This window comes from Natator depressus, chromosome 19 (genome assembly GCF_965152275.1).
Source record: "Natator depressus isolate rNatDep1 chromosome 19, rNatDep2.hap1, whole genome shotgun sequence".
Lineage (NCBI taxonomy): Eukaryota > Metazoa > Chordata > Testudines > Cheloniidae > Natator > Natator depressus.
Genome location: NC_134252.1, coordinates 2,021,011 through 2,039,899, shown reverse-complemented (window position 1 = coordinate 2,039,899; position 18,889 = coordinate 2,021,011). Strand labels below are relative to the sequence as shown.

Below are 18,889 nucleotides of genomic sequence, written 5' to 3'. Positions count from 1 at the left end.
CTGAGGGAGGGACTTGGATTGCCATGTATAATGATTATATTTAACAGCATGACGTGCATCCAAAATACTTAATAGCCATGATCCTCAAGTCTGCTCAGGCTGTGCTTTGTGCAAGACTGGGGGCACAGAGTCTAAGGCAGCTGGTTGTCTCCCCATCCACCCCCCCATCCCAGCCACCAGGAGTTTCAGCAGCACTGAGGCAAGTAACAGCCCCATGGGTGATTACATTGGTCAGAGACATCCAGAGCATTGCTACGCTCTGGCAAGCCCTCGGCAATGGGAATGCCCACAACATGCCCCCTGTGCCAGCAGCTGGAATTAGAAGGGGTGGCTTAGAGCCAGGATGTTACCCGGCTGGGGCAGTGGTGCCCCTGGTCCTACACTGACGCAAAGGAAGACATCTGTTGGTGGGGCTAATTTATTTCTTCACTCAATGACGGTGGAAAAGCTGGAAGAGGCCCCTAGCAATGATCAAGAATATTTGTATTATAGAGTATGTTCAGTATACATTGAGGAAGATACAGAGCTCAGATGGGCTGGGATGCCAGAGCTGGGGGGATGTTAACCCACTCCAGGTGTCCTGACCCACAGTTCAGGCTGCAGCATGGTTTATCCCCTAGTTACGGGGAGCTTTACACACACGGATCTTACTCACATGGTCGATGAGTTCCTTCATCATGCCGTTCCACTGCCCCTTCTCATCCTGTGCTCCATACTTCCCGTCCTCCACCAGCCGGATATCGTAGGTAAAGCCCAGGATGTGGGACAGCTCCTTCAGAAGGTCAATGCAGTAACCTTCGAAGCGGTCGTTCCCGAAGAGGGCTGTGTCTGACTTCCGAAACATGACGAAGGGCTCTTCCTGCGCAGATGGGCGAGAGCACAGCAAAGAGCCACGGTTAAGGGCAGGCTGCCAGGCCCATTTCCAGCAGAAAAGCGATGAAAGCAGGTGGCTGTTCCTCCAGGTAACCCTGCGCAATGTGACACTCATTATGCAGGCAAGGTTGGCACCACGACATGTTTGGAATAAATTAACTTTGCATGGTGCATCAGCTAATTAGCAACCTTGTTTACCCCACTAAATTTAATTTTGTCTCTTCTGAGCAGCCAACTGGTTTCCATCCTGCGGGATTTCAGAGAGAGAGAGAGAGAGAGAGAAAATAACCATTTCATGCTCTGCAAATGAAAACAAGGGCATTGAAAAATAAAAATACGTAGGGGAAAAGAATTCAGCCACAAATCCCAGATGCTAGAAACACAAATGAACCGATCCCTGGGGACTGTTGTGGACTCACCACCATCAGGGTTCTTAAGAGCATCTGAGCTGGGTGTCTTGCCAGGACACCATGCGTGGCTGGTGGCTGGTATAAGGTTGGCTTTATTTCTTTATCCCCCCAGGATAGGTGAACAAGACAAAGCAAAGACTGGGGCAGGGATTCTAGTGCTGGCCAGAGGTAGGTCAAAAGGAGACCAGCGCGTGTCTTAGACCTTTTCCTTTGTAACACACCAGCACCCGCTTCCATAGCAGGTGCACCTGAGAGCACAGGTCTGTACTTAGAGGAGGAGGTGCTAAAAGTAGATGGTTCCCAAGCAGGTTTCCTGCTAGCTGTTCCAAAGGACAAGTTTTCCACATACACCTGGATTTGATCATGTCCTATAGTATCCCAGGAACATCCCCTCCAGTTCTGCCCCTCTGCTTGATTCTGGCCATATGGCAGCCGAACTGTCCGTCAGAGGACTGTGCAATGTGCCCCACCCCCACTTTGGCTGTCGGTGCAGAGGACATGCCCAAGAGTTATGAGGTGCTCTGCCACTGGGGTCAGAGGCAGCAGGCATAATTTACAGCAGCTCCAGAGTGGCTCTAAATTATGCTAGTCAGCAGTGGTACTGGTGGCTTTTGGCATCTTTTCCCACACCCATGTTGCTCTGAGATCAACTCAGATGCAGCCCAGGATCAGGACCCAGGACTTTTCAATAACCAGGTATCACCCTGGCCTCTCAAGCAACAAACCCGTGGTTACAGCCCTGGGCACTTGTAGTTAGTGTGGGGTATATGCCCATGCACAGTGGACATATTGCATGGAGCTGATGGTTTCTAACAAGCTATGGCACATTACTTCAGGAAGGGCACAGCAAGGTGGGGTAAGTACCCCCGCCTTGCTATCTTGAGGCCTTTTCTCCCCCTCCTGAGCTGTTCTCATTACTTTTGTATTCAGAAAAGCCTCTGAAAATTTAACAAGCTGCAGCAAAGTGCCGCCTTATTAGCTAGCAGACTGCAGGCAGCGCCAGGAAGCATTGTAAGTTATAACACATCTAAAAGGAATGTTCCACGGTGAACTTTCTGAAACACTCAGAGGGCTGCTCTCCTCCAAGTCCAAATGATTGCACTTCCGCTAATGCTCAAAAATAGCCATTCTTTTTAGTTTAAAGATGTCCAGCTTGGATGCCTTGAAAGGTTCAGAGATGTCAGGCAGATAACCCAGCTCCTGTCGGAATCCAGAACAGGCCATTACTTTTCTGAGAAAATCATGTCCAGATGCAGAAAGCAAACTATGTATTTTTAATAAATTACTATTATTCCATCCCACGCTGAAGAACTGATTAATGCCCACGATATATGGCACACCAGGAGATCCCAGGTTGCCTGTCAAATACAGAACCACTGTTTATTACGATAATCAAATTGTCTCATTGTTACCTTGTTCTCCCTTTCTTTGTTCCAACTAGTGTGTCTCATCCTACTCCTAGATGGTCAGTTTTTGGGCCAGGACCATCTTTTCATTATATGTGGGTACAATGCCCAGAAAAATGGGGCCTTGAGCCGTGATGGGGGCCACCAGGTACTGCTACGATCCCAATAATAATGTACTAATATTAGCAGCCCTATAACAGGCTTCTACACAGGAAGGTTCCATCTTTCTTCTCATCTCCTGTGATGAATGAGGCCATCATAGGCAAGTGAAGGCAATAAAGTATGCAATAAAAATCATAGCCTTTCACAAAGCAAGACGTTTGGGCTGTCAGTCATGGCGACAGAAAGGGACCAGGAAGATGTGGGAATGGCCGGAGAGAGAAGATACATAAGGGAAGTGCTGAGATGCTCAAAGTACGCTATCCAGCAGATGAGCGCTAGGAGACAAGGGCAGGACAGGAGATTGACCTGAGGAAAAGACTATTTATTAGACTGAACCATTGGATAACATTACACACAATGCTACAGTCCTAGCTTGGAGGTGGCCCAGACCTTGCCCTAGTGCATGGAGGCTTTGCTGGAATTCCAGCAACATCCCTACCTGTGCCTCCTGCCTGGAGGGATCCACACTCATCCAGCACTCACAGTGGACAAACCAGGCCATTCATGTACGACTGAGCAGAAGGCAGTTTGTCTTGCTCTGGGTGTTGGTGGGGAGCGGATGAGAGAGAGCGTCTGGGTCTGCTGGCTGAGAAAGCAAGGCTGACAACGTCATGCCTATGGAGTTAGCGTGGTGCATGCAAGCCCGTTAAACTCCCTCTCTCTCCAGTCTCCTCTGCAGCCCTCTCCCCTGGAATTAGTGCTTTGTTTGTGAACCAGCTGAGTCTACGGGTCTTGGTATAAATACACCAGCTCCAAATCAGCCATAGAACACTATTAATTTTGGAAAGCATTATAGGGATAACATACATATTTAACAGCCAAAGCACTGAACATTAGGATGCCACTTGCTCCGTAATGTATCTCCGGGTCTCAACCGTTTCCTGGGGGTAATTCTGATCTCTATGAACCACTTATTCACAGACTATTTCACAATTTATTACTGAAAATGGCCAGACATCCAATTCACAAGCTCCCTTGGCTTGCTAATCGATTTCTCAGTGAAGGTGCCCTCAATTTCATAACTTCACAGTTCTTGTATTGCTCAGGGAGAGTGGTGCTGGCTGCTGGAGTAATATTTCTCTTCCAACAAGCCACTGCAATATGAGTAAAAGGCAGTGGGGAGATGTGGGGAGGAGGGGGGTGAACAACCTTTCCTGCTTTTCCTTTTAAAGATCCCTCCTCTGGCTTTTCTACTGTCATTTACACCTACGGATGAGGCAGAAAGGGCAGCAGCAGATGTCGATAAAGTTTAGGGTTGTATTTTACATCTTAGGAGCCAATGTATGAAAATGCATTTATTGCACAACTCAGCACGCCAATCCCATCATGCTCCTCACTCGGTGGGTCATAAGGCTGCAGGTGACTTTGCGTTAGGCATGCACGCGCCCATTCCAGCACACATTGCTGAGCAATTAGAGGGTGGTGATTTGCTCTATTGATGCTTTAGAACTGAAATGTGAGCATAAAGCTTAGGGACCTTCGTGGCAGTAGAATTGCTAGAGCGGAGAGACTAAAGTGCTAGCTAGAGACAGGCAGGGGCTCCCTTCAGCTCCCTAGCTCTGCTGATGCACCTCACTCCTGACTTGCGCCACTCCCACTACAGAGCTATTCCAGATCCAGACCCCGTCTCAGCTCTACCAATATGTCTCACTTCTGAGCTGAAGTATTCCCTCTTCCAGCATTTCTCAGTCCTGGCCCTGCAGCTCTCACTGCTGTTCCAGCCCTCGGCCCCACACACCTGGGCTGGTGCATCTCAACCCTTCGTTTCCATTACCAGCACCCCCAGCCAATTATTCCCCTTGTGGCACCACGCTACGTTATAATTTGATACAGATGAAGATGGACAAAGGCGGGGGAAATGAGTCTCTGCTCAATCTCCTGAGAGTTGAAATGACCTTGGGCAATTCCCCCACCGCTGACCCTGGACTCCACCTAGGGTTCATATCACTGTGCATGGCATTTATGTTGTATTATTCACGCAGCTCTATCTCCCACTTACAGGGCCTGGCTCCAGCTCAAGAGCCTTGCAGTCTTTCTGCTGGGCCCCTTAGAAGTAACCTGCTTCAGATTCCTCAGACCCAAACTTTCAGAACAAGCCAAAAAAAAAAAAAAAGTAAATTCAAAAGAATAAAAAGAAAACAAAACAGATGCCCCTCCCCCCCCCCCCCCCCGGATGGCCAGAGGTAGCCCTGCAGCACCCTGCCGCTACCTTCCCCCTCTTCAGGGCCCCTGAAGAACTACCCAGTTCACAGCATTTCAAACACACCCCTTCTAGGGTCCAATTTATTCAGGCCTGAGGTCAACGCACCAGTTTAGTGTCTCCCTCCCCTAAGCAGGGCATCCCCCTTGCTTCTTCCCTGAGCTGGGTCCAGGTCAAGTCACTCTCAGGCTTGCCCGGGCTGGAGTTCAGCCTCCTGGCTCTGACTTCTCCATTCCCCTGGTGTCAGATTCTTCCCTGCAGGAGCTTTTTTCACTCACTGCAGTTTCCTGAATTTCCCTCCTCCCTACAGCTTCCTGCTGTCCTTTATAGGGGAATGAGCTGTGCTCCATCAGGCCCCGTCAAGTCTTGTGGCACGGGTGGGCTGGAGCCAATCCGTCAGTAATGGGGCTTTTCTGCCTGAGGCCTCCAGCCCATAAGGCCAAAGCCACCCTGTTACACTGTGCAAAAACTGACCCTGTTCCAGGAGCCTGAGCAGAGATGTCCAAAATCTGAGTGAGCAGGAACTGCCAAAGTGCCTTTTGTTCCAGCATTTCCCCTAAGGTAGTGGTGGGCAACCTGCGGGCCGTCAGACGGTGTTTTCATTGGCATGGCCACCTGCAGCTCCCAGTGGCCATGGTTCGCTGTTCCCGGCCAATGGGAGATGCGGGCAGCCATGCCTGTGGACGGTCAATGTAAACACTGTCTCGCAGCCCACCAGCGGATTACCTTGACGGGCCGCAGGTTGCCCACTGCTGATCTAAGGACTTTTGAATTTACTTTTTTTTTTTTTGGCTTGTTCTGAAAGTTTGGGTCTGAGGAATTTGAGGCAAGGCATGAAAGCAGCATGTTATGGGCTAAACTAAGACAACCAGAGGCTCCTGCAGCACATTCACACCCAGGCGTTTGAGCAGAGCGACTCAGCTGGGAAAAACGTTTTATGACAATGAACACAGAGAAGATGGAGCAGCTGTGTGCCAGGTTTGCGTTATTTTTAGGCTGGGTGGTAGTTTCATTTTAGGAAGTCAGGCCTCATTACCCAAGTGGTCTATCTAATTCCATTATCCAACCTCTCAACATGCCAGACCAGATCATTGCTCTGTCAAGTCCTGTATCTCCCATCCTTTCTGCTGCACTGGATCAGGTTACACAGCTACCTTGTCCAGCCTCTGATGGGAGATGTGATTACACGGGGGTGTTATTGGATAGCAGTGTCACAGCACGAGCGCATCATTTGTAAGATAACGATGGAACAAACATTTTTTAATGATTACCTTCCTTAGTTTTTATCACCCTTGGAAGGAGAGGGCTATCACCCTGCTGGAGATCCCAAGCAGAGTAAAAGTCAAAGATGAAGAACCCCACTGGAATAGCAGGAGCTGCAGGCTGGCAGTGCGGTGCATTGGCAAAGCTATGTGCGAGCTCCAGAACTGGAACGGAAAGGGGTTCTTTAGATGAGATTCGAGGTGCATGAACAAAGAGATGGGCAGAGGATACATTTCACAGTGCTTGTAACATTGCACTGAGCCAAACACTTGTCCTTCTCTTTTATGAATACCCAATTCACATGCACACATCCTTTTAGGAACCCTAGACAATATGTCATAAAAGACGATACTCTCTAAACCCTACATGACCTAGCCATTCTTTCCCACCTCTAACATCCACGATTCTTTGACAGAAGAGGCTCCTTGAAGGCACTGCATGGAAATTGGCCAGAAAAATTATTGGCATAAACAGAATTTCAAACCAGATCTACACAACCTGCCCAGGTTTCCTTAATCGTTTATTTGTTCTAGGCACAGCATTATTTGCTGTTGCTGCCGATTGGCAGACCCAGCATTGTGTAACACAGCCAAATACAAACCAATGCTACTAGTCATAATTCATTAGATGTTAAATAAAAATTCATTCTGATCTGATGCCTGCTATCAAATCCAATAGTGAAGGCAAGAACTAAATACAGCGTGACAGTTGGAGACAGAGGAGATTGGTTAAGTATCCATGGTTTGCTGGATAACTCAATTACTTTTGGCTAGGTTGTCACCTACGTAGTTATGAGGGGAAAGAAACACAACCGCTGCGGTTCTAACCCGTGTGTATAAATGAATTCTGGGACAGTGAGAAGTGACAGATTGGCAGCGCTGCAGCATGAAGTACCCGCAGAGCAGATACAACGCTGGCAATGGCAGGACAAGCACCCCGGGGGTACCCACCCCACCTCCTGACACGGAGCTTCCCCTCTGACCTTGAAGGGCCTCATCTAGAAGCAAGAGGAGGATTCAGTCTCTAAGGCCCATGAAGCCACTGGTTTCTCTGCTAAGATTGCCAGCAGGGCGGCTAATTTGGGGCTTTTGTGGCCTTATGGGGGCAACTGTCCAACAGAAAATCTGCGGAGACTGACAAGCCACTTCATAGAGGGCTGCTGAGCAGCCACCTGATGTTGATGACTATGTGTGAGAGAATGTGCCCCTCCTTCGATCAGTGAGAGAGAGGAAGAGACCCTCTAGCCCCTTCTTAATCCCCTGAGCCACCAAGGCCCCAGAAGGGAGGATACTGAGGCATGGATTTGCTCTTATTTTTTGCTGTGATGAGAATAGTTACACCTGAAGCAGACACCCACCCCTCTCCTGCTACTTAGTCGGGCACTTGTACAACCTGTGTGGAATGCTAGTTAAGAGCCTTTCTTGTGCCCAGTGCATGCAGCCCCTCGCTGGGCCTTCAGCATGCACCAGGACCGAGAACATGCCTGAGATTCAGCACAAGAGTTGACGTGGATGTTTTCAAAAGTGCAGCGGGAACAAGGAGCAGCCTCATGGCTACTGGAAGTGTGGTGGCTTCTAGCCAGCAACACACAGAATCACTGAATTGGCTGGCACGTGTCGACAAGGAGCAGCCGTTTCTCTGGAGTGTGGGAACAGCAGGAGATGCTGCAGCTTAGCACCATACATGTGGGAGTCTGTGCAGCACCTGCTTGCACCCTGTCTGAGGCCAGCCAGCACCCTCACGCTCTCTCTGGGCACCAGATTCCCTCTCCTTCTCGTATTTCTTCTCCTTTAAGTTCCATTGCTTAGATACACAGGTATTGAAATGCCTCTGGGTGCAGACAGACTAGCCATTCGCTCAGCACAGTGTACATCATTTCTAGAAAGGACCAGCTAGCTCCCAGAAGCGCTCTGTTCAGTCACGACAGCAAGGACGTGCCGAAGTTCTGGAGTGACAATGGTGCCATAAACCCAGCCCTGCCTACCAGGCAATGAAAGCAGGTATCTCCACCAGGTCTTCGGTGTACCTGATTGTCTGGGTAAGTATTCAGTGGGTCAGATTTTCTCTTGGTCTAAATCAATGCTCCCGCATTGATGTCAATGGTGCCATTTTATACCAAACAGATTGACTCAATATCTTTTATTGATAACCACAATGCAAAAAAGGATACCCCCTCCCCAGCCCACAAACTGTGAATTCTAAGACCAATGACAATATTGCAGGATATTCACCCTTTATAGTGGGCTCTGATGCCTCAGAGTCATTGCTCAGCATATCAACTAGCTTTGGCTTCTCTTCAGGTGGCTAAAGTGCCCAGAGCAGCACTCCCAGCTTGCAGGGAGGAATACATCTGTTACCAGATGCACTAAATGATCGCCCCAGCCCGTTCCTGGGAAGGGCCAGGGCTTCTGGGAATGCACGCACCATCTGAGTCCTCACGCCAGCTGCCGTGGTACAGAGTGGGATTGTGGGTAGAAAGCTCCCACTGAACGTTTGAGACGCTGCCTGAGGGAAAGATCTCCCCAAAGAGTGAAATGGGACAGCAAAGCCATTCAGTTCTCTCTTTGGGGGTCTGGGGCAGAGAGGAGATGGTTCCCTCTGTGCCCCCTTAGGCACCAATCGCACCTTTCTCCAACTCCTTCTCAAACATGGCCTTCAGCTCATCACCTCTCTCCCCAGCCTCTTTCCTCCAGTGGCCCTCTACTGTCAGGATAAAGGGGAAGGGTGGTAGGTGGCCTCTCCAGTTCCTCATCCCCTTGTCCCCAACCGGTGGTCAGAGGAGCAAGGAGACCCCCAAAGCCAAGTCCTTTGTGCACATTGTTCTTCTGTCTCCTTAAGATGAGACACTGCAGCACTCCCACCCCATCTCCTCACCCAGCCCCGTGGTTAGTGTGGAAATAGAGGGATGGGAGGGAGCCAGTTTGGCGTGGCACGTGGGGCTCAGGAATGCAAGTTGGGTCAGGTGGCGACCAGACCAGCACAGGCCTCTTGGGCAGTAGCACCCGTCTCTACACACGCTCAGTACAGATCTGCTCCCTCAGACTCTGTCCACCTTCCGCGTCAATTACTGCTAATGAAACATTTGGAACTGTCCTACAGACCAACTGTGGGATTCAGGGCTGCTAACACCTGCCCTGCCCAGCTGATAAACCAGGAGGCACTGTCAGCATGTGGGTATGAGAGTGTGCAGCAGAGAGTGATATGGTTGCAGGTTTCCCCCTCTCTCTAGTCCAACCTCACTTCTACGCAGGGAAGGGCCTGTAAGCCACTGTGCAGACAGACTCACCAGCTACCGGTCATTTCACATCCTTTCCTCAAGGCTTGATTTCCAAAATCACAAACTCAAACCCCAGACAAACCAACTCAAACTACTGGCTAAAAAGCACCCACGGACTATCCAGCTCCAGCCAGGTAGGAGGAGAGAGAACACACCTTTTCTCCACGGTCGCCTCCTCTGCACTAGCTTCCCCTTTATAACCTCACCCAGATCAGCCATGTGCTAGCAGGTGCCTGGGGGCCATCACACCTTCGGCATGGGGCAGCCATGGGAGGTAAAATGTTGCTAACTAGTGGAGGTTAATTGGTCACCATGAATGAGCCAATATTTGCCAACAGTGTGCACATGACAGTCCCTAGGACACTGAAATCTCAGTCTCTCTTATCTCTTGTTATCTTAAGTAAAGCGAAGAGCTGTGGTGTCTCAGGCACTCAGCTGTGTGGCAACTGTTGGTGTCTTACTGGTGACCAGCGCAGGTTTCTGACCTTGCCAATAGCATGGGGAGCTAGGAGAGAGCCCCTAAACATAAGGCCAAAAGCAAAGGGACTGGCAAATCTACTGCAGCATTGTAAAGCACCAGAGAAGTCACATATTTCCAGCCATTTATATATGGATGAGAAATACAAGCCCGCAGCCTCCTACCAGTACAGTGGTGACAATAAGAGATCTGTTGGTTAGTGAGTCTGTGACGTTGGGCCCTCGCCCCTTGGAAATTTCCGTGATGTTCAAACCATCAGAAGGGTTCCACACTCCAACCTGAAATGAAGCAAAGAAACAAATTACTAGACACTTGACATGTGTTGTTCAGTCTCTTCCAGAATCCCACAGCCCTGGCTGAATGGAAGCTATTTCTGTCTTCTGCTGCACATGCAAGCAAAGCTGAATACACCGTGTTGGCTGAGCTAAACAGAAGAGAAAGTTACACTAATCCTGCAGTTGCAGACCACTCCAACAGTCACCCATGCAGAGCAGACATTACAAATACCGAATGCCTTTCCGTTTTGCTGCCCTCTAAATGGGGGCACTGATACTTGTGGACAAATATGGAGGTCCATGATATGTAGAGTTGAGGAATTCATTCAACAATGGACAATAGTACCATGCAGTACAGGAGCTCAGAATACACTGAAGAGTGAACTTTGGCCAAGCCTCACAGTGATTAGAGATATTCCTGAATCAAAGATTACCCAATGCAAATATGTCCCAAGCTTTGGTGAACGGCAGGGTTGGCACCAGAAACCCCAGATTCTAACACTTCCAAACTTGTGAAGGGTCAGAAATTTAGATAATAATTTTCTAGCTTGGGCCCATCTCCTATAATAACCAAAAAGAGGTCATGGGATGTATTCAGACAAAAGACAGGCTTTGGCTGCACTCAAGGGATGTGTTCAGACAGTATTTAGAGTCATTTGTGTTGGAAGGAGTCTTGTGGGTCATACAGACCAGAGGACAGGGGCTGTGGTCTCGATCACTCCATCCTTCCCATATTGTTAAACGGGAGGGCAGTGCAGCGGGGTGGGAGGAGAATTCTGGTATGGAAAAGGCTGAGAACACAGCTGGTTGGAAAATGGTATTTCTGATGAAAATTTAAAAAATAAGAAAACATTCTGAGGGTGGCTGCTGGAATTTTGGGGGTTTTAACAAAAAACGGAGAAACATAAAAATGCTGGGGTTTGGTTGGTTTCCGTTTTCAAAAGTCTGAAAGTGTTTTCATTGAAAAACCAGCACGTTTCAAAAGAAATAAAGGATTCCCATGAAAACATGTGTTTCTTAAAAAAATAAAAAACGCAGCCAAATGGGATCCAAGCTTGCAGTGCCACTGCCCTGTTTTGTGGGCAGCATTCTCCTAAGCTTTCAATCTGACACCTTCTCTGCAGCACTAGACTCATCGGAGCACTAAATAGGGGTCCTGGGGGAACGGTAGCACCTCCTGGCTTGAAGTGGTTTCCATCATATATGGGATTTACAGTTGGGTTCAATGGCTCTCAGCACCCCCACTGTACAAATTGTTCCAGCCCCCCGACTAGGCTTAGACGTAATTGGAATATATGTGACTTGCATCACAATTCATAGTGACAGGTTTCAGAGTAGCAGCCGTGTTAGTCTGTATTCGCAAAAAGAAAAGGAGTACTTGTGGCTCCTTAGAGATTAACAAATTTATTTGAGCATAAGCTCTCGTGAGCTACAGCTCACTGCATCGGATGCATTATGCTCAAATAAATTTGTTAGTCTCTAAGGTGCCACAAGTACTCCTTTTCTTTTTACAATTCATAGTGTATCCAATGTATTTCCTATCTGTTATCATGTGAAAAATGTGTCTGGTGAAGTCAAGCTATACCATACACATTAATAGGGGAACTATAAACTTAGGAACTCTCCTGTCTGGTTTGCATTGCAGGATTGCTACTGTTAGTCAATCCCGTCTGCCATTTCCCCACGGATGGAGCACTCATTTATGCCAGTGGAGAGAATAACGTCCCTGGATCTAGCACACAACCTGCAATGTAGAGCCACACCATGAATGTGAGAGGAGGAATTTACTCAAGACATTAATTAAGACTTCTCCATTCAAATAATTTTGTCCTGGGGAGAGTGTTTGATTTCAGCAGGCGATCACAGTGTCCTTGCAGAGAAAAGTGCCGAGAGGCCCTGGTATTAGAGAGAGAGTTCAGAAATATGAACTCCTGTAATACCCTGTATGTGGGCAGATTCCACATGACACCAGTTCCACCCAGGGCAACTGCATCAAAGTCCCTGGAGGTACAGACAAAGAGCATAACATTAGTGTCATGGAGTGGAGATCAAGCCCATCTGCATTTCACTTAGCTCCATTTTGCACCAACTTGAAAACTAGTAACATTGGGAATGAATATGAACTGGACACAAAGCAACTGGCCAGGAACTCCCAGCTATCCACTTCTAATGGGGGAAGATTACCCTATACCTGCCCATCAGGGAGTTCTTGCGCCTTCCTCTGAAGCGGCTGGCACTGGTCACTGTCAGAGACAGGATCCTGGAGTACATGGACCATGTGTCCGATCCAATTGGGGAATTCCTACGTTCCTCTCTATAAATTTATTTGGCTCAGTTATAAAGTGTCACAAATAGGGGCCAAGTGTTAATTTTAATCAGTTCTCTTCTGCTGAGAGATAGAGGGCCAGATCGTTAGCTGAGGTAAAATGTCACAGTCTCTTTAAAACCAGAGGAGCTAGGATGATTTACACCAGCTATGGAACTGGTCCAGCATCATCACCGATTTTTGATCCAATTCCCTTTTAAACAAATGCAAACACATACGGCCGGCCTGCCCTCCAGCTGCAGGAGCAGATGCTGCATGGAGTGTTACCATTCAGCTCCCCTTTCTGTCCAGCCACTATCTATATTTTATAGTTGTTAAAAGGCCTTTTAACAGCATGACTGCAAACGCGAAAAAAGAAGGCGAAGAGACTAATTGGAAAGGAAACGATTGCAGTACAGCGCTATGTTTAACATCAGAATGCACTTTCATCCACCTTCATGTACGTAGCTAAGTAACAACTTGTTTACAGTATTCTTATTTCTATGACAGTGGCGTGTAGCACCCCTGTTGCGCTAGGCACTCCGGAAACAAAGTGAGAGACAGGCCCTTCCCTGAGGAGCTCACAGTCCAAATAAACAAAACAGACCAAGGTGGGAGGGGAAGCCAAGGCCGTGAATTACCCATCATCACAGAGGAGCTTAACAGCACAGCTGGGGCTAGAATCCAAATCTCCTGGATCCCAGTCCAGTGCCCTATCCATTCTACCACACTGCCTCCGGATTTTAGAGCCGACTGACCTTTTGTAGAGTCTTTCCTACCGGGATCTCACTCCACTTGACCAACGCTAACAATTGTCTGGTGACACAGCGTTTTACCACTGGGCAAGCTGAAGCTCTGGGAGGGAAAGGCCTGGCGACAGCTATGCAGAGGGCCCGCAGAAGAGTTTGACTCCTGGGCCTAGCTGGCATAAAGGAGTACCGCTCCAGTGACGCCATTGTGCTAAGCACATTGACACCTAAAGAGGATCTGGCCCCTCGTCGTCCTGCTGCAACTGCTACTCCGCACTCTCTCCCAGACCTCGAGAATTCAGGTTTAAAATCTCCTGTCATAGTCAAACCTTGTGGCTGGTTGTCTAAGGCTGCCCCTTTCAGGCTTGTTATGCCCCCAAATAGACAGAGACAGAGACACAGCAAATAGGAACGCAGAATATACAGGTCGCTCCATCTACGAGGCCACATGAGTGATGGAAACTTGAAAACAGAGAGTCCACAGGCCAATCCCATTGCGGGGCCAGGAGCTTTGGATTATTTATTTATTTATGTTTTTTGTTTCCTTGATTGTTTTTTTTTTCTTTTCTGTTTTTTTTTAAATAATGCAATCTCCCCAGCAACCTCTGGCGAGAACCTGGTTTTATTGCATTCACAGAAAGGGTTTTTGAACAACGAATGCTGTTTGGCATGAACAGTATAAATTTTAAAAGAGTTTCCGTGAACTTTCTGAGAATCCCTAAATATTTTACAAAAGCCAGGCTCTCCTCCATCCCTCCTTCCAATCACGCAGCAGTTAAAATGTCAGAAGATTATTATTGTTATAGGAAAGAGAAGCAATAATATAAAGAGCCTTTGGCAGTGCTACCTACTCAGCGAAGAATCCCTTGCTAAATTTTCCTTAAGAAAAATGAAATGCATGGAACTCAAGTCTGCATTAATTAATTTACAAATTAAAATAAAGAAAAAATGCAAATATTCCATTAAGAGAACTGTGCAAGTCAGATAGTCAGACTACATGTAATTATGTTTGGGTAATACTGCTTTAATCCTCAGAACAACCAGGAGGTAGCAGGATCAGAAGCACAATCCTAAAGCTCAACAAATATAAGCTATTATACATAATGCAAAGTACATATTGGGATTCACTCCGTTTGGCATTTCATTATTTCAGATTAGCTATTAACAGAATCTTAGTGTCCACAGAGATTTAACATCTATACTTTAAAACCTTTCTAGGGTTGACAAAAAGCTTTTTAAAAAAAAAAAAAAAAAAAAAAAAGCAGAGAGCTACAAAATCTCTTGACTCGATGGAGATTAAACATAAAAACTGAGCATCCTTGAGGAATATGCTTCAGGGTTTGGCAATTTCCAGTGAGCATCATGTGACACACGGTAGTAATAAATACCACTAGGGTCAGCAATTCTATCATACAGCTGAGGAGAACTACGTTGACTGATAGATATTTTGGCAGTACTTTAAGGTTCAGATTCACGAGATATCCAAAATGTCTGTCATTTTTGCCTATTACTCTACCGGGATCATTAGTGGTAAGCTGTCCACTGGCACAGGGAGCAGGGTGGACGGATGTTACCCAGTGGCACCAATCCTAGCAACCCACTTTGCAAGGTGTCAGCAACCACCTAAGGGGTAAAGCCGTGAAGAATCAGTCCCCAAGGTAAATTCAAAGGCTCTCTAACCGTGGATAGCTAGCTCACAGGGACTGTAATGGTACTATATGCAACCTGCTTCGAGCACAGCACATGTGAATAGATAACTATTGGTATGAATTGTCCATGGTGCAGATCTTTGTTCTATTCAGGCAACTTGCTGCTCTGTTTTGTCCACTGACTGAACTGCTCTCCCCTTGAAAATGATGTTTTAGAAGTTTTAATGCTTTGAGTATTCTTTGTTTTTTTAAGTGGTCCATGAAACAGGAATGAAATCCCCATGAGCACCTGAGATTCAGGCCTGCACTTCAGTGGCATGATATCCCTGTATCCAGCAGGGATCTGTGCTAATTAGGAGGATTCTACAGGGTACTAAGAAGAACAGGAGGACTTGTGGCACCTTAGAGACTAGCAAATTTATTTGAGCCTAAGCTTTCGTGAGCTACAGCTCACTTCATCAGATGCATGCTGTGGAAAATACACTGGGGAGATTTTATATACACAGAGAACATGAAACAATGGGTGTTACCATACACAGGGTAACGAGAGTGATCAGATAAAGTGAGCTATTACCAGCAGGAGAGAGAAAAACCCTTTTGCAGTGATAATCAAGGTGGGCCATTTCCAGCAGTTGACAAGAATGTGTGAGGAACAGTAGCGGGGGAGGAGGAATAAACATGGGGAAATAGTTTTACTTTGTGTAATGACACATCCAGTCCCAGTTTTTATTCAAGCCTAATGAAATGGTGTCCAGTTTGCAAATTAATTCCAATTCAGCAGTCTCTCGTTGGAGCAGCATTTGGGCTGCTACCTTGCGTCCCCAACAGCAGGATTGCTGCTGCAGACACTCCACATCCAAATAGGAAATTTCCAATCAGGCCAGGAAACTAACCTGCCCTCGTTTTGTTCGTACCCTCTCTCGGATATCAAAAAGCAACAAAAAACATACATTATCATCTCCTCCAAAACTCAGGCTGCAAGAGGGCCAATCAGGGCTGTAACGAACAGGGGATATTTCCAGGCCTTAGGCAATTTTCATAGCAGGAGATCACACCGAGAGAGGGGCTTTAAAGAGCTGCTGTCGCCTCAGGGAAAACACTTCATAAACTTTTATGCATCCGATGAAGTGAGCTGTAGCTCACGAAAGCTTATGCTCAAATAAATTGGTCAGTCTCTAAGGTGCCACAAGTCCTCCTTTTCTTTTTGCATAAACAAACTGTGGCATGTAGGCAGCACTTGGGTTGGGCTTTTTTCCTCCCATCAGTGGCATGGGAAAAAAACCAGGCTCCTGACTGCTCAGGGAGTTTCTTCTGCTTCTGTGGCTCCACTGTTTCCTGTGTGTTTTACCACAACAATCTTACATGGCAACTAGTTGTGACAACTTGGGCTGAGGGTTCAGGGGTGTGTGTGTGTGTACATCAGGGAACAGGAGCAGAGCAATTCCAAAGCAGCAAAGACCCTTACGTCGAACACAGAGGCAAATATAGGAGTTATGAGGCTGATGCACCGTTTTCCAGGGGGCCTGAGTGGATCTTTTGAAGGTTTTTTCATAAACTCTTTAGCTAGCAGGAAGGACAAACTTTACTGACCTTTTCGAGACCATCCTCTTTGAGGCTGATGATGTCCAAGTCAAAATCTGTCCTTAATCCACTAGTTTTGTTGAAGACAATACGCCCAGTTAATCCTTCCCATTGGGCCTGTGGAAGGGAGAGAAGGCAGCACAGCAGTTACTCGGCTTCATAAATCATCGTTTGCTACTGCTGTACAGCGCTTCATTTTAATTACTCCTTACACTGATGCTCTCTCCCCGACGAGCGTGATTAATTAATAATCACCTCCATCATTACTCATGCTGCAGCATGGGCTGGAGCTTTCCATAAATTCTATCATAGTCCTTGCCCTGATTTACATTTGCACCTTTTGTGTACAACATCTATCTCCGGACGTGTCCCTGGCACACTGGGCCAGTGCAAAACTGGCTGTGTTTCTGCTCGTGTCTTTGCCGCACTGACAATGTCTGGGGGAGGGTCGAGGGGTGTCTTTCAGCACTAGACCACACCACTCAAACACATAAACAAACACCCCTCACCTGCCTCCATGCGGGGATAGTGCTGAGTGTTTACTTACCCTTTGAAAGGTGCTTTGGAGTTGAAAAGTGCTAAGTATTTTTGCCCCTGTTTTACGGATGGGGAAAGGGAAGCACAAAGAGAAGACCTGCTTGATGCTTAGAAGTTTGGGGCTGAATGTTCAGAAGGAGCTGGGCCCCTAAGTTCCAGGGCTGGGGTCACTGCGATGCATAAAACTCCAGCTGAAACCCTGCAGGGATCTCAAGGCGCTCCATGCTCCTGTTTTTGCAGTAAAAATTCCTGAAGCACTTCTCTCCCTTCAAGGGTCACTTGGGCCGGAGAACGGCTGCATAGCCTGGTGGTTGGAGCACTGGCCCAGCATGGGGAGATCCAGGATCCAGTCCCCCTGCTTCAATAACTCATTATTTATCCACAGTGCAGCAGGAGAGACTGCAGGACTCCTCCCATCAGAATATCCCACAGCTCTCACCTGAGAGGAGGCAAATTCCTGGTCAAATCTTTTTCCCCCTTCAGGTGGGGTAGGGGGGACTTGAACAGGGGGGCTACCTTCTTCCAGGTGAGTGTCCGAACCACCAGGCTGAATGTTACGAGGGAGGTTGCTCTCCTTCTCCCCCCATGTCCTGGGCTTCATGCTAAAATGGCCTAGGGACCCTAACTCCAAAGAGGGGTCCTGGCTGAGAAATGCAAGCAGAGCCACCGCTCCCTGCCACCTGGACTGGCCCCGATCTCTGTGAGGGGGTGGCATTTAGCACCCATCTCCCACAGGCTGGCTTCAGTGGCTCCCTGCTTAGCCTGCTGGCTTTTGTGAATCTCAGTTTCGGTGCCTATCTTTGCCCAATCATTGTATAAAAACAACGAGGAGTCCGATGGCACCTTAAAGCCTAACAGATTTATTTGGGCAGAAGATTTCGTGGGTAAAAAACCCACTTCTTCAGTTGCATGGAGTGAAAATTACAGATGCAGGCATAAGTATATATTGGCACATGAAGAGAAGGGAGTTACCTTACAGGTGGAGAACCAGGGCTGACAAGGCCAATTCAGTCAGGGAGGAGGTGTCAATACCAAGAGAGGGAAAATTGCTTTTGTAGTGAGTCAGCCACTCCCAGTCCCTATTGAAACCCAAATAGATGGTGTTACGCTTGCAAATGAATGTTTGAAGTGGGTTGTTTGAATGAAGAAGTGGGTTTTTTAGCCACAAAAGCTTCTGCCCAAATAAATCTGTTAGTCTTTAAGGTGCCACCGGACTCCTCGTTGTTTCTGGGGATACAGACGAACACGGCTGCCCCGCTGATACTTTGCATTCATTGTAGAGGCACCTAGGCACTTAAATCAGGCAATGTGAATTGCAGTGGTCTTCCAGGCGCCTACAAGTCAGGCGTTATGAGGCTGAGCATCACAAGCCCCAACCCCTTGTGAGCATTTGGCCCATTGCCACTTTTACTGCGCCTGTGGTTTTGCAGCAGCAACCCTGCACACCAGGGTAGACTCACATAAGAGTGCTCACGAGAGTAACGCTTGTTCCAGTTTGGCAAAGAGAAATAAGCTCTTTTGGTACAAAGCCCCTTATACCAATATAGGTTTCAGAGTAACAGCCGTGTTAGTCTGTATTCGCAAAAAGAAAAGGAGGACTTGTGGCACCTTAGAGACTAACCAATTTATTTGAGCATGAGCTTTCGTGAGCTACAGCTCACTTCATCGGATGCATGCTGTGGAAAATACACTGGGGAGATTTTATATACACAGAGACCATGAAA

At 47.5% G+C, this 18,889-nt stretch overlaps 1 protein-coding gene across 5 annotated transcripts in view; it reads right to left on the bottom strand.

The window, feature by feature from the left end:
• GRIK3 (glutamate ionotropic receptor kainate type subunit 3) overlaps positions 1-18,889 on the bottom strand; it is a 226,165-nt gene that overhangs the window by 50,819 nt on the left and 156,457 nt on the right. For all 5 annotated transcript variants that reach the window (XM_074934564.1, XM_074934565.1, XM_074934563.1 and 2 more), the window contains 3 exons: positions 16,638-16,745; positions 10,234-10,347; positions 656-859 (listed from right to left, as the gene is read on the bottom strand). In XM_074934564.1, the coding sequence (XP_074790665.1) occupies positions 656-859; positions 10,234-10,347; positions 16,638-16,745 (426 nt within the window). The remainder of the gene's footprint in view (positions 1-655; positions 860-10,233; positions 10,348-16,637; positions 16,746-18,889) is intronic.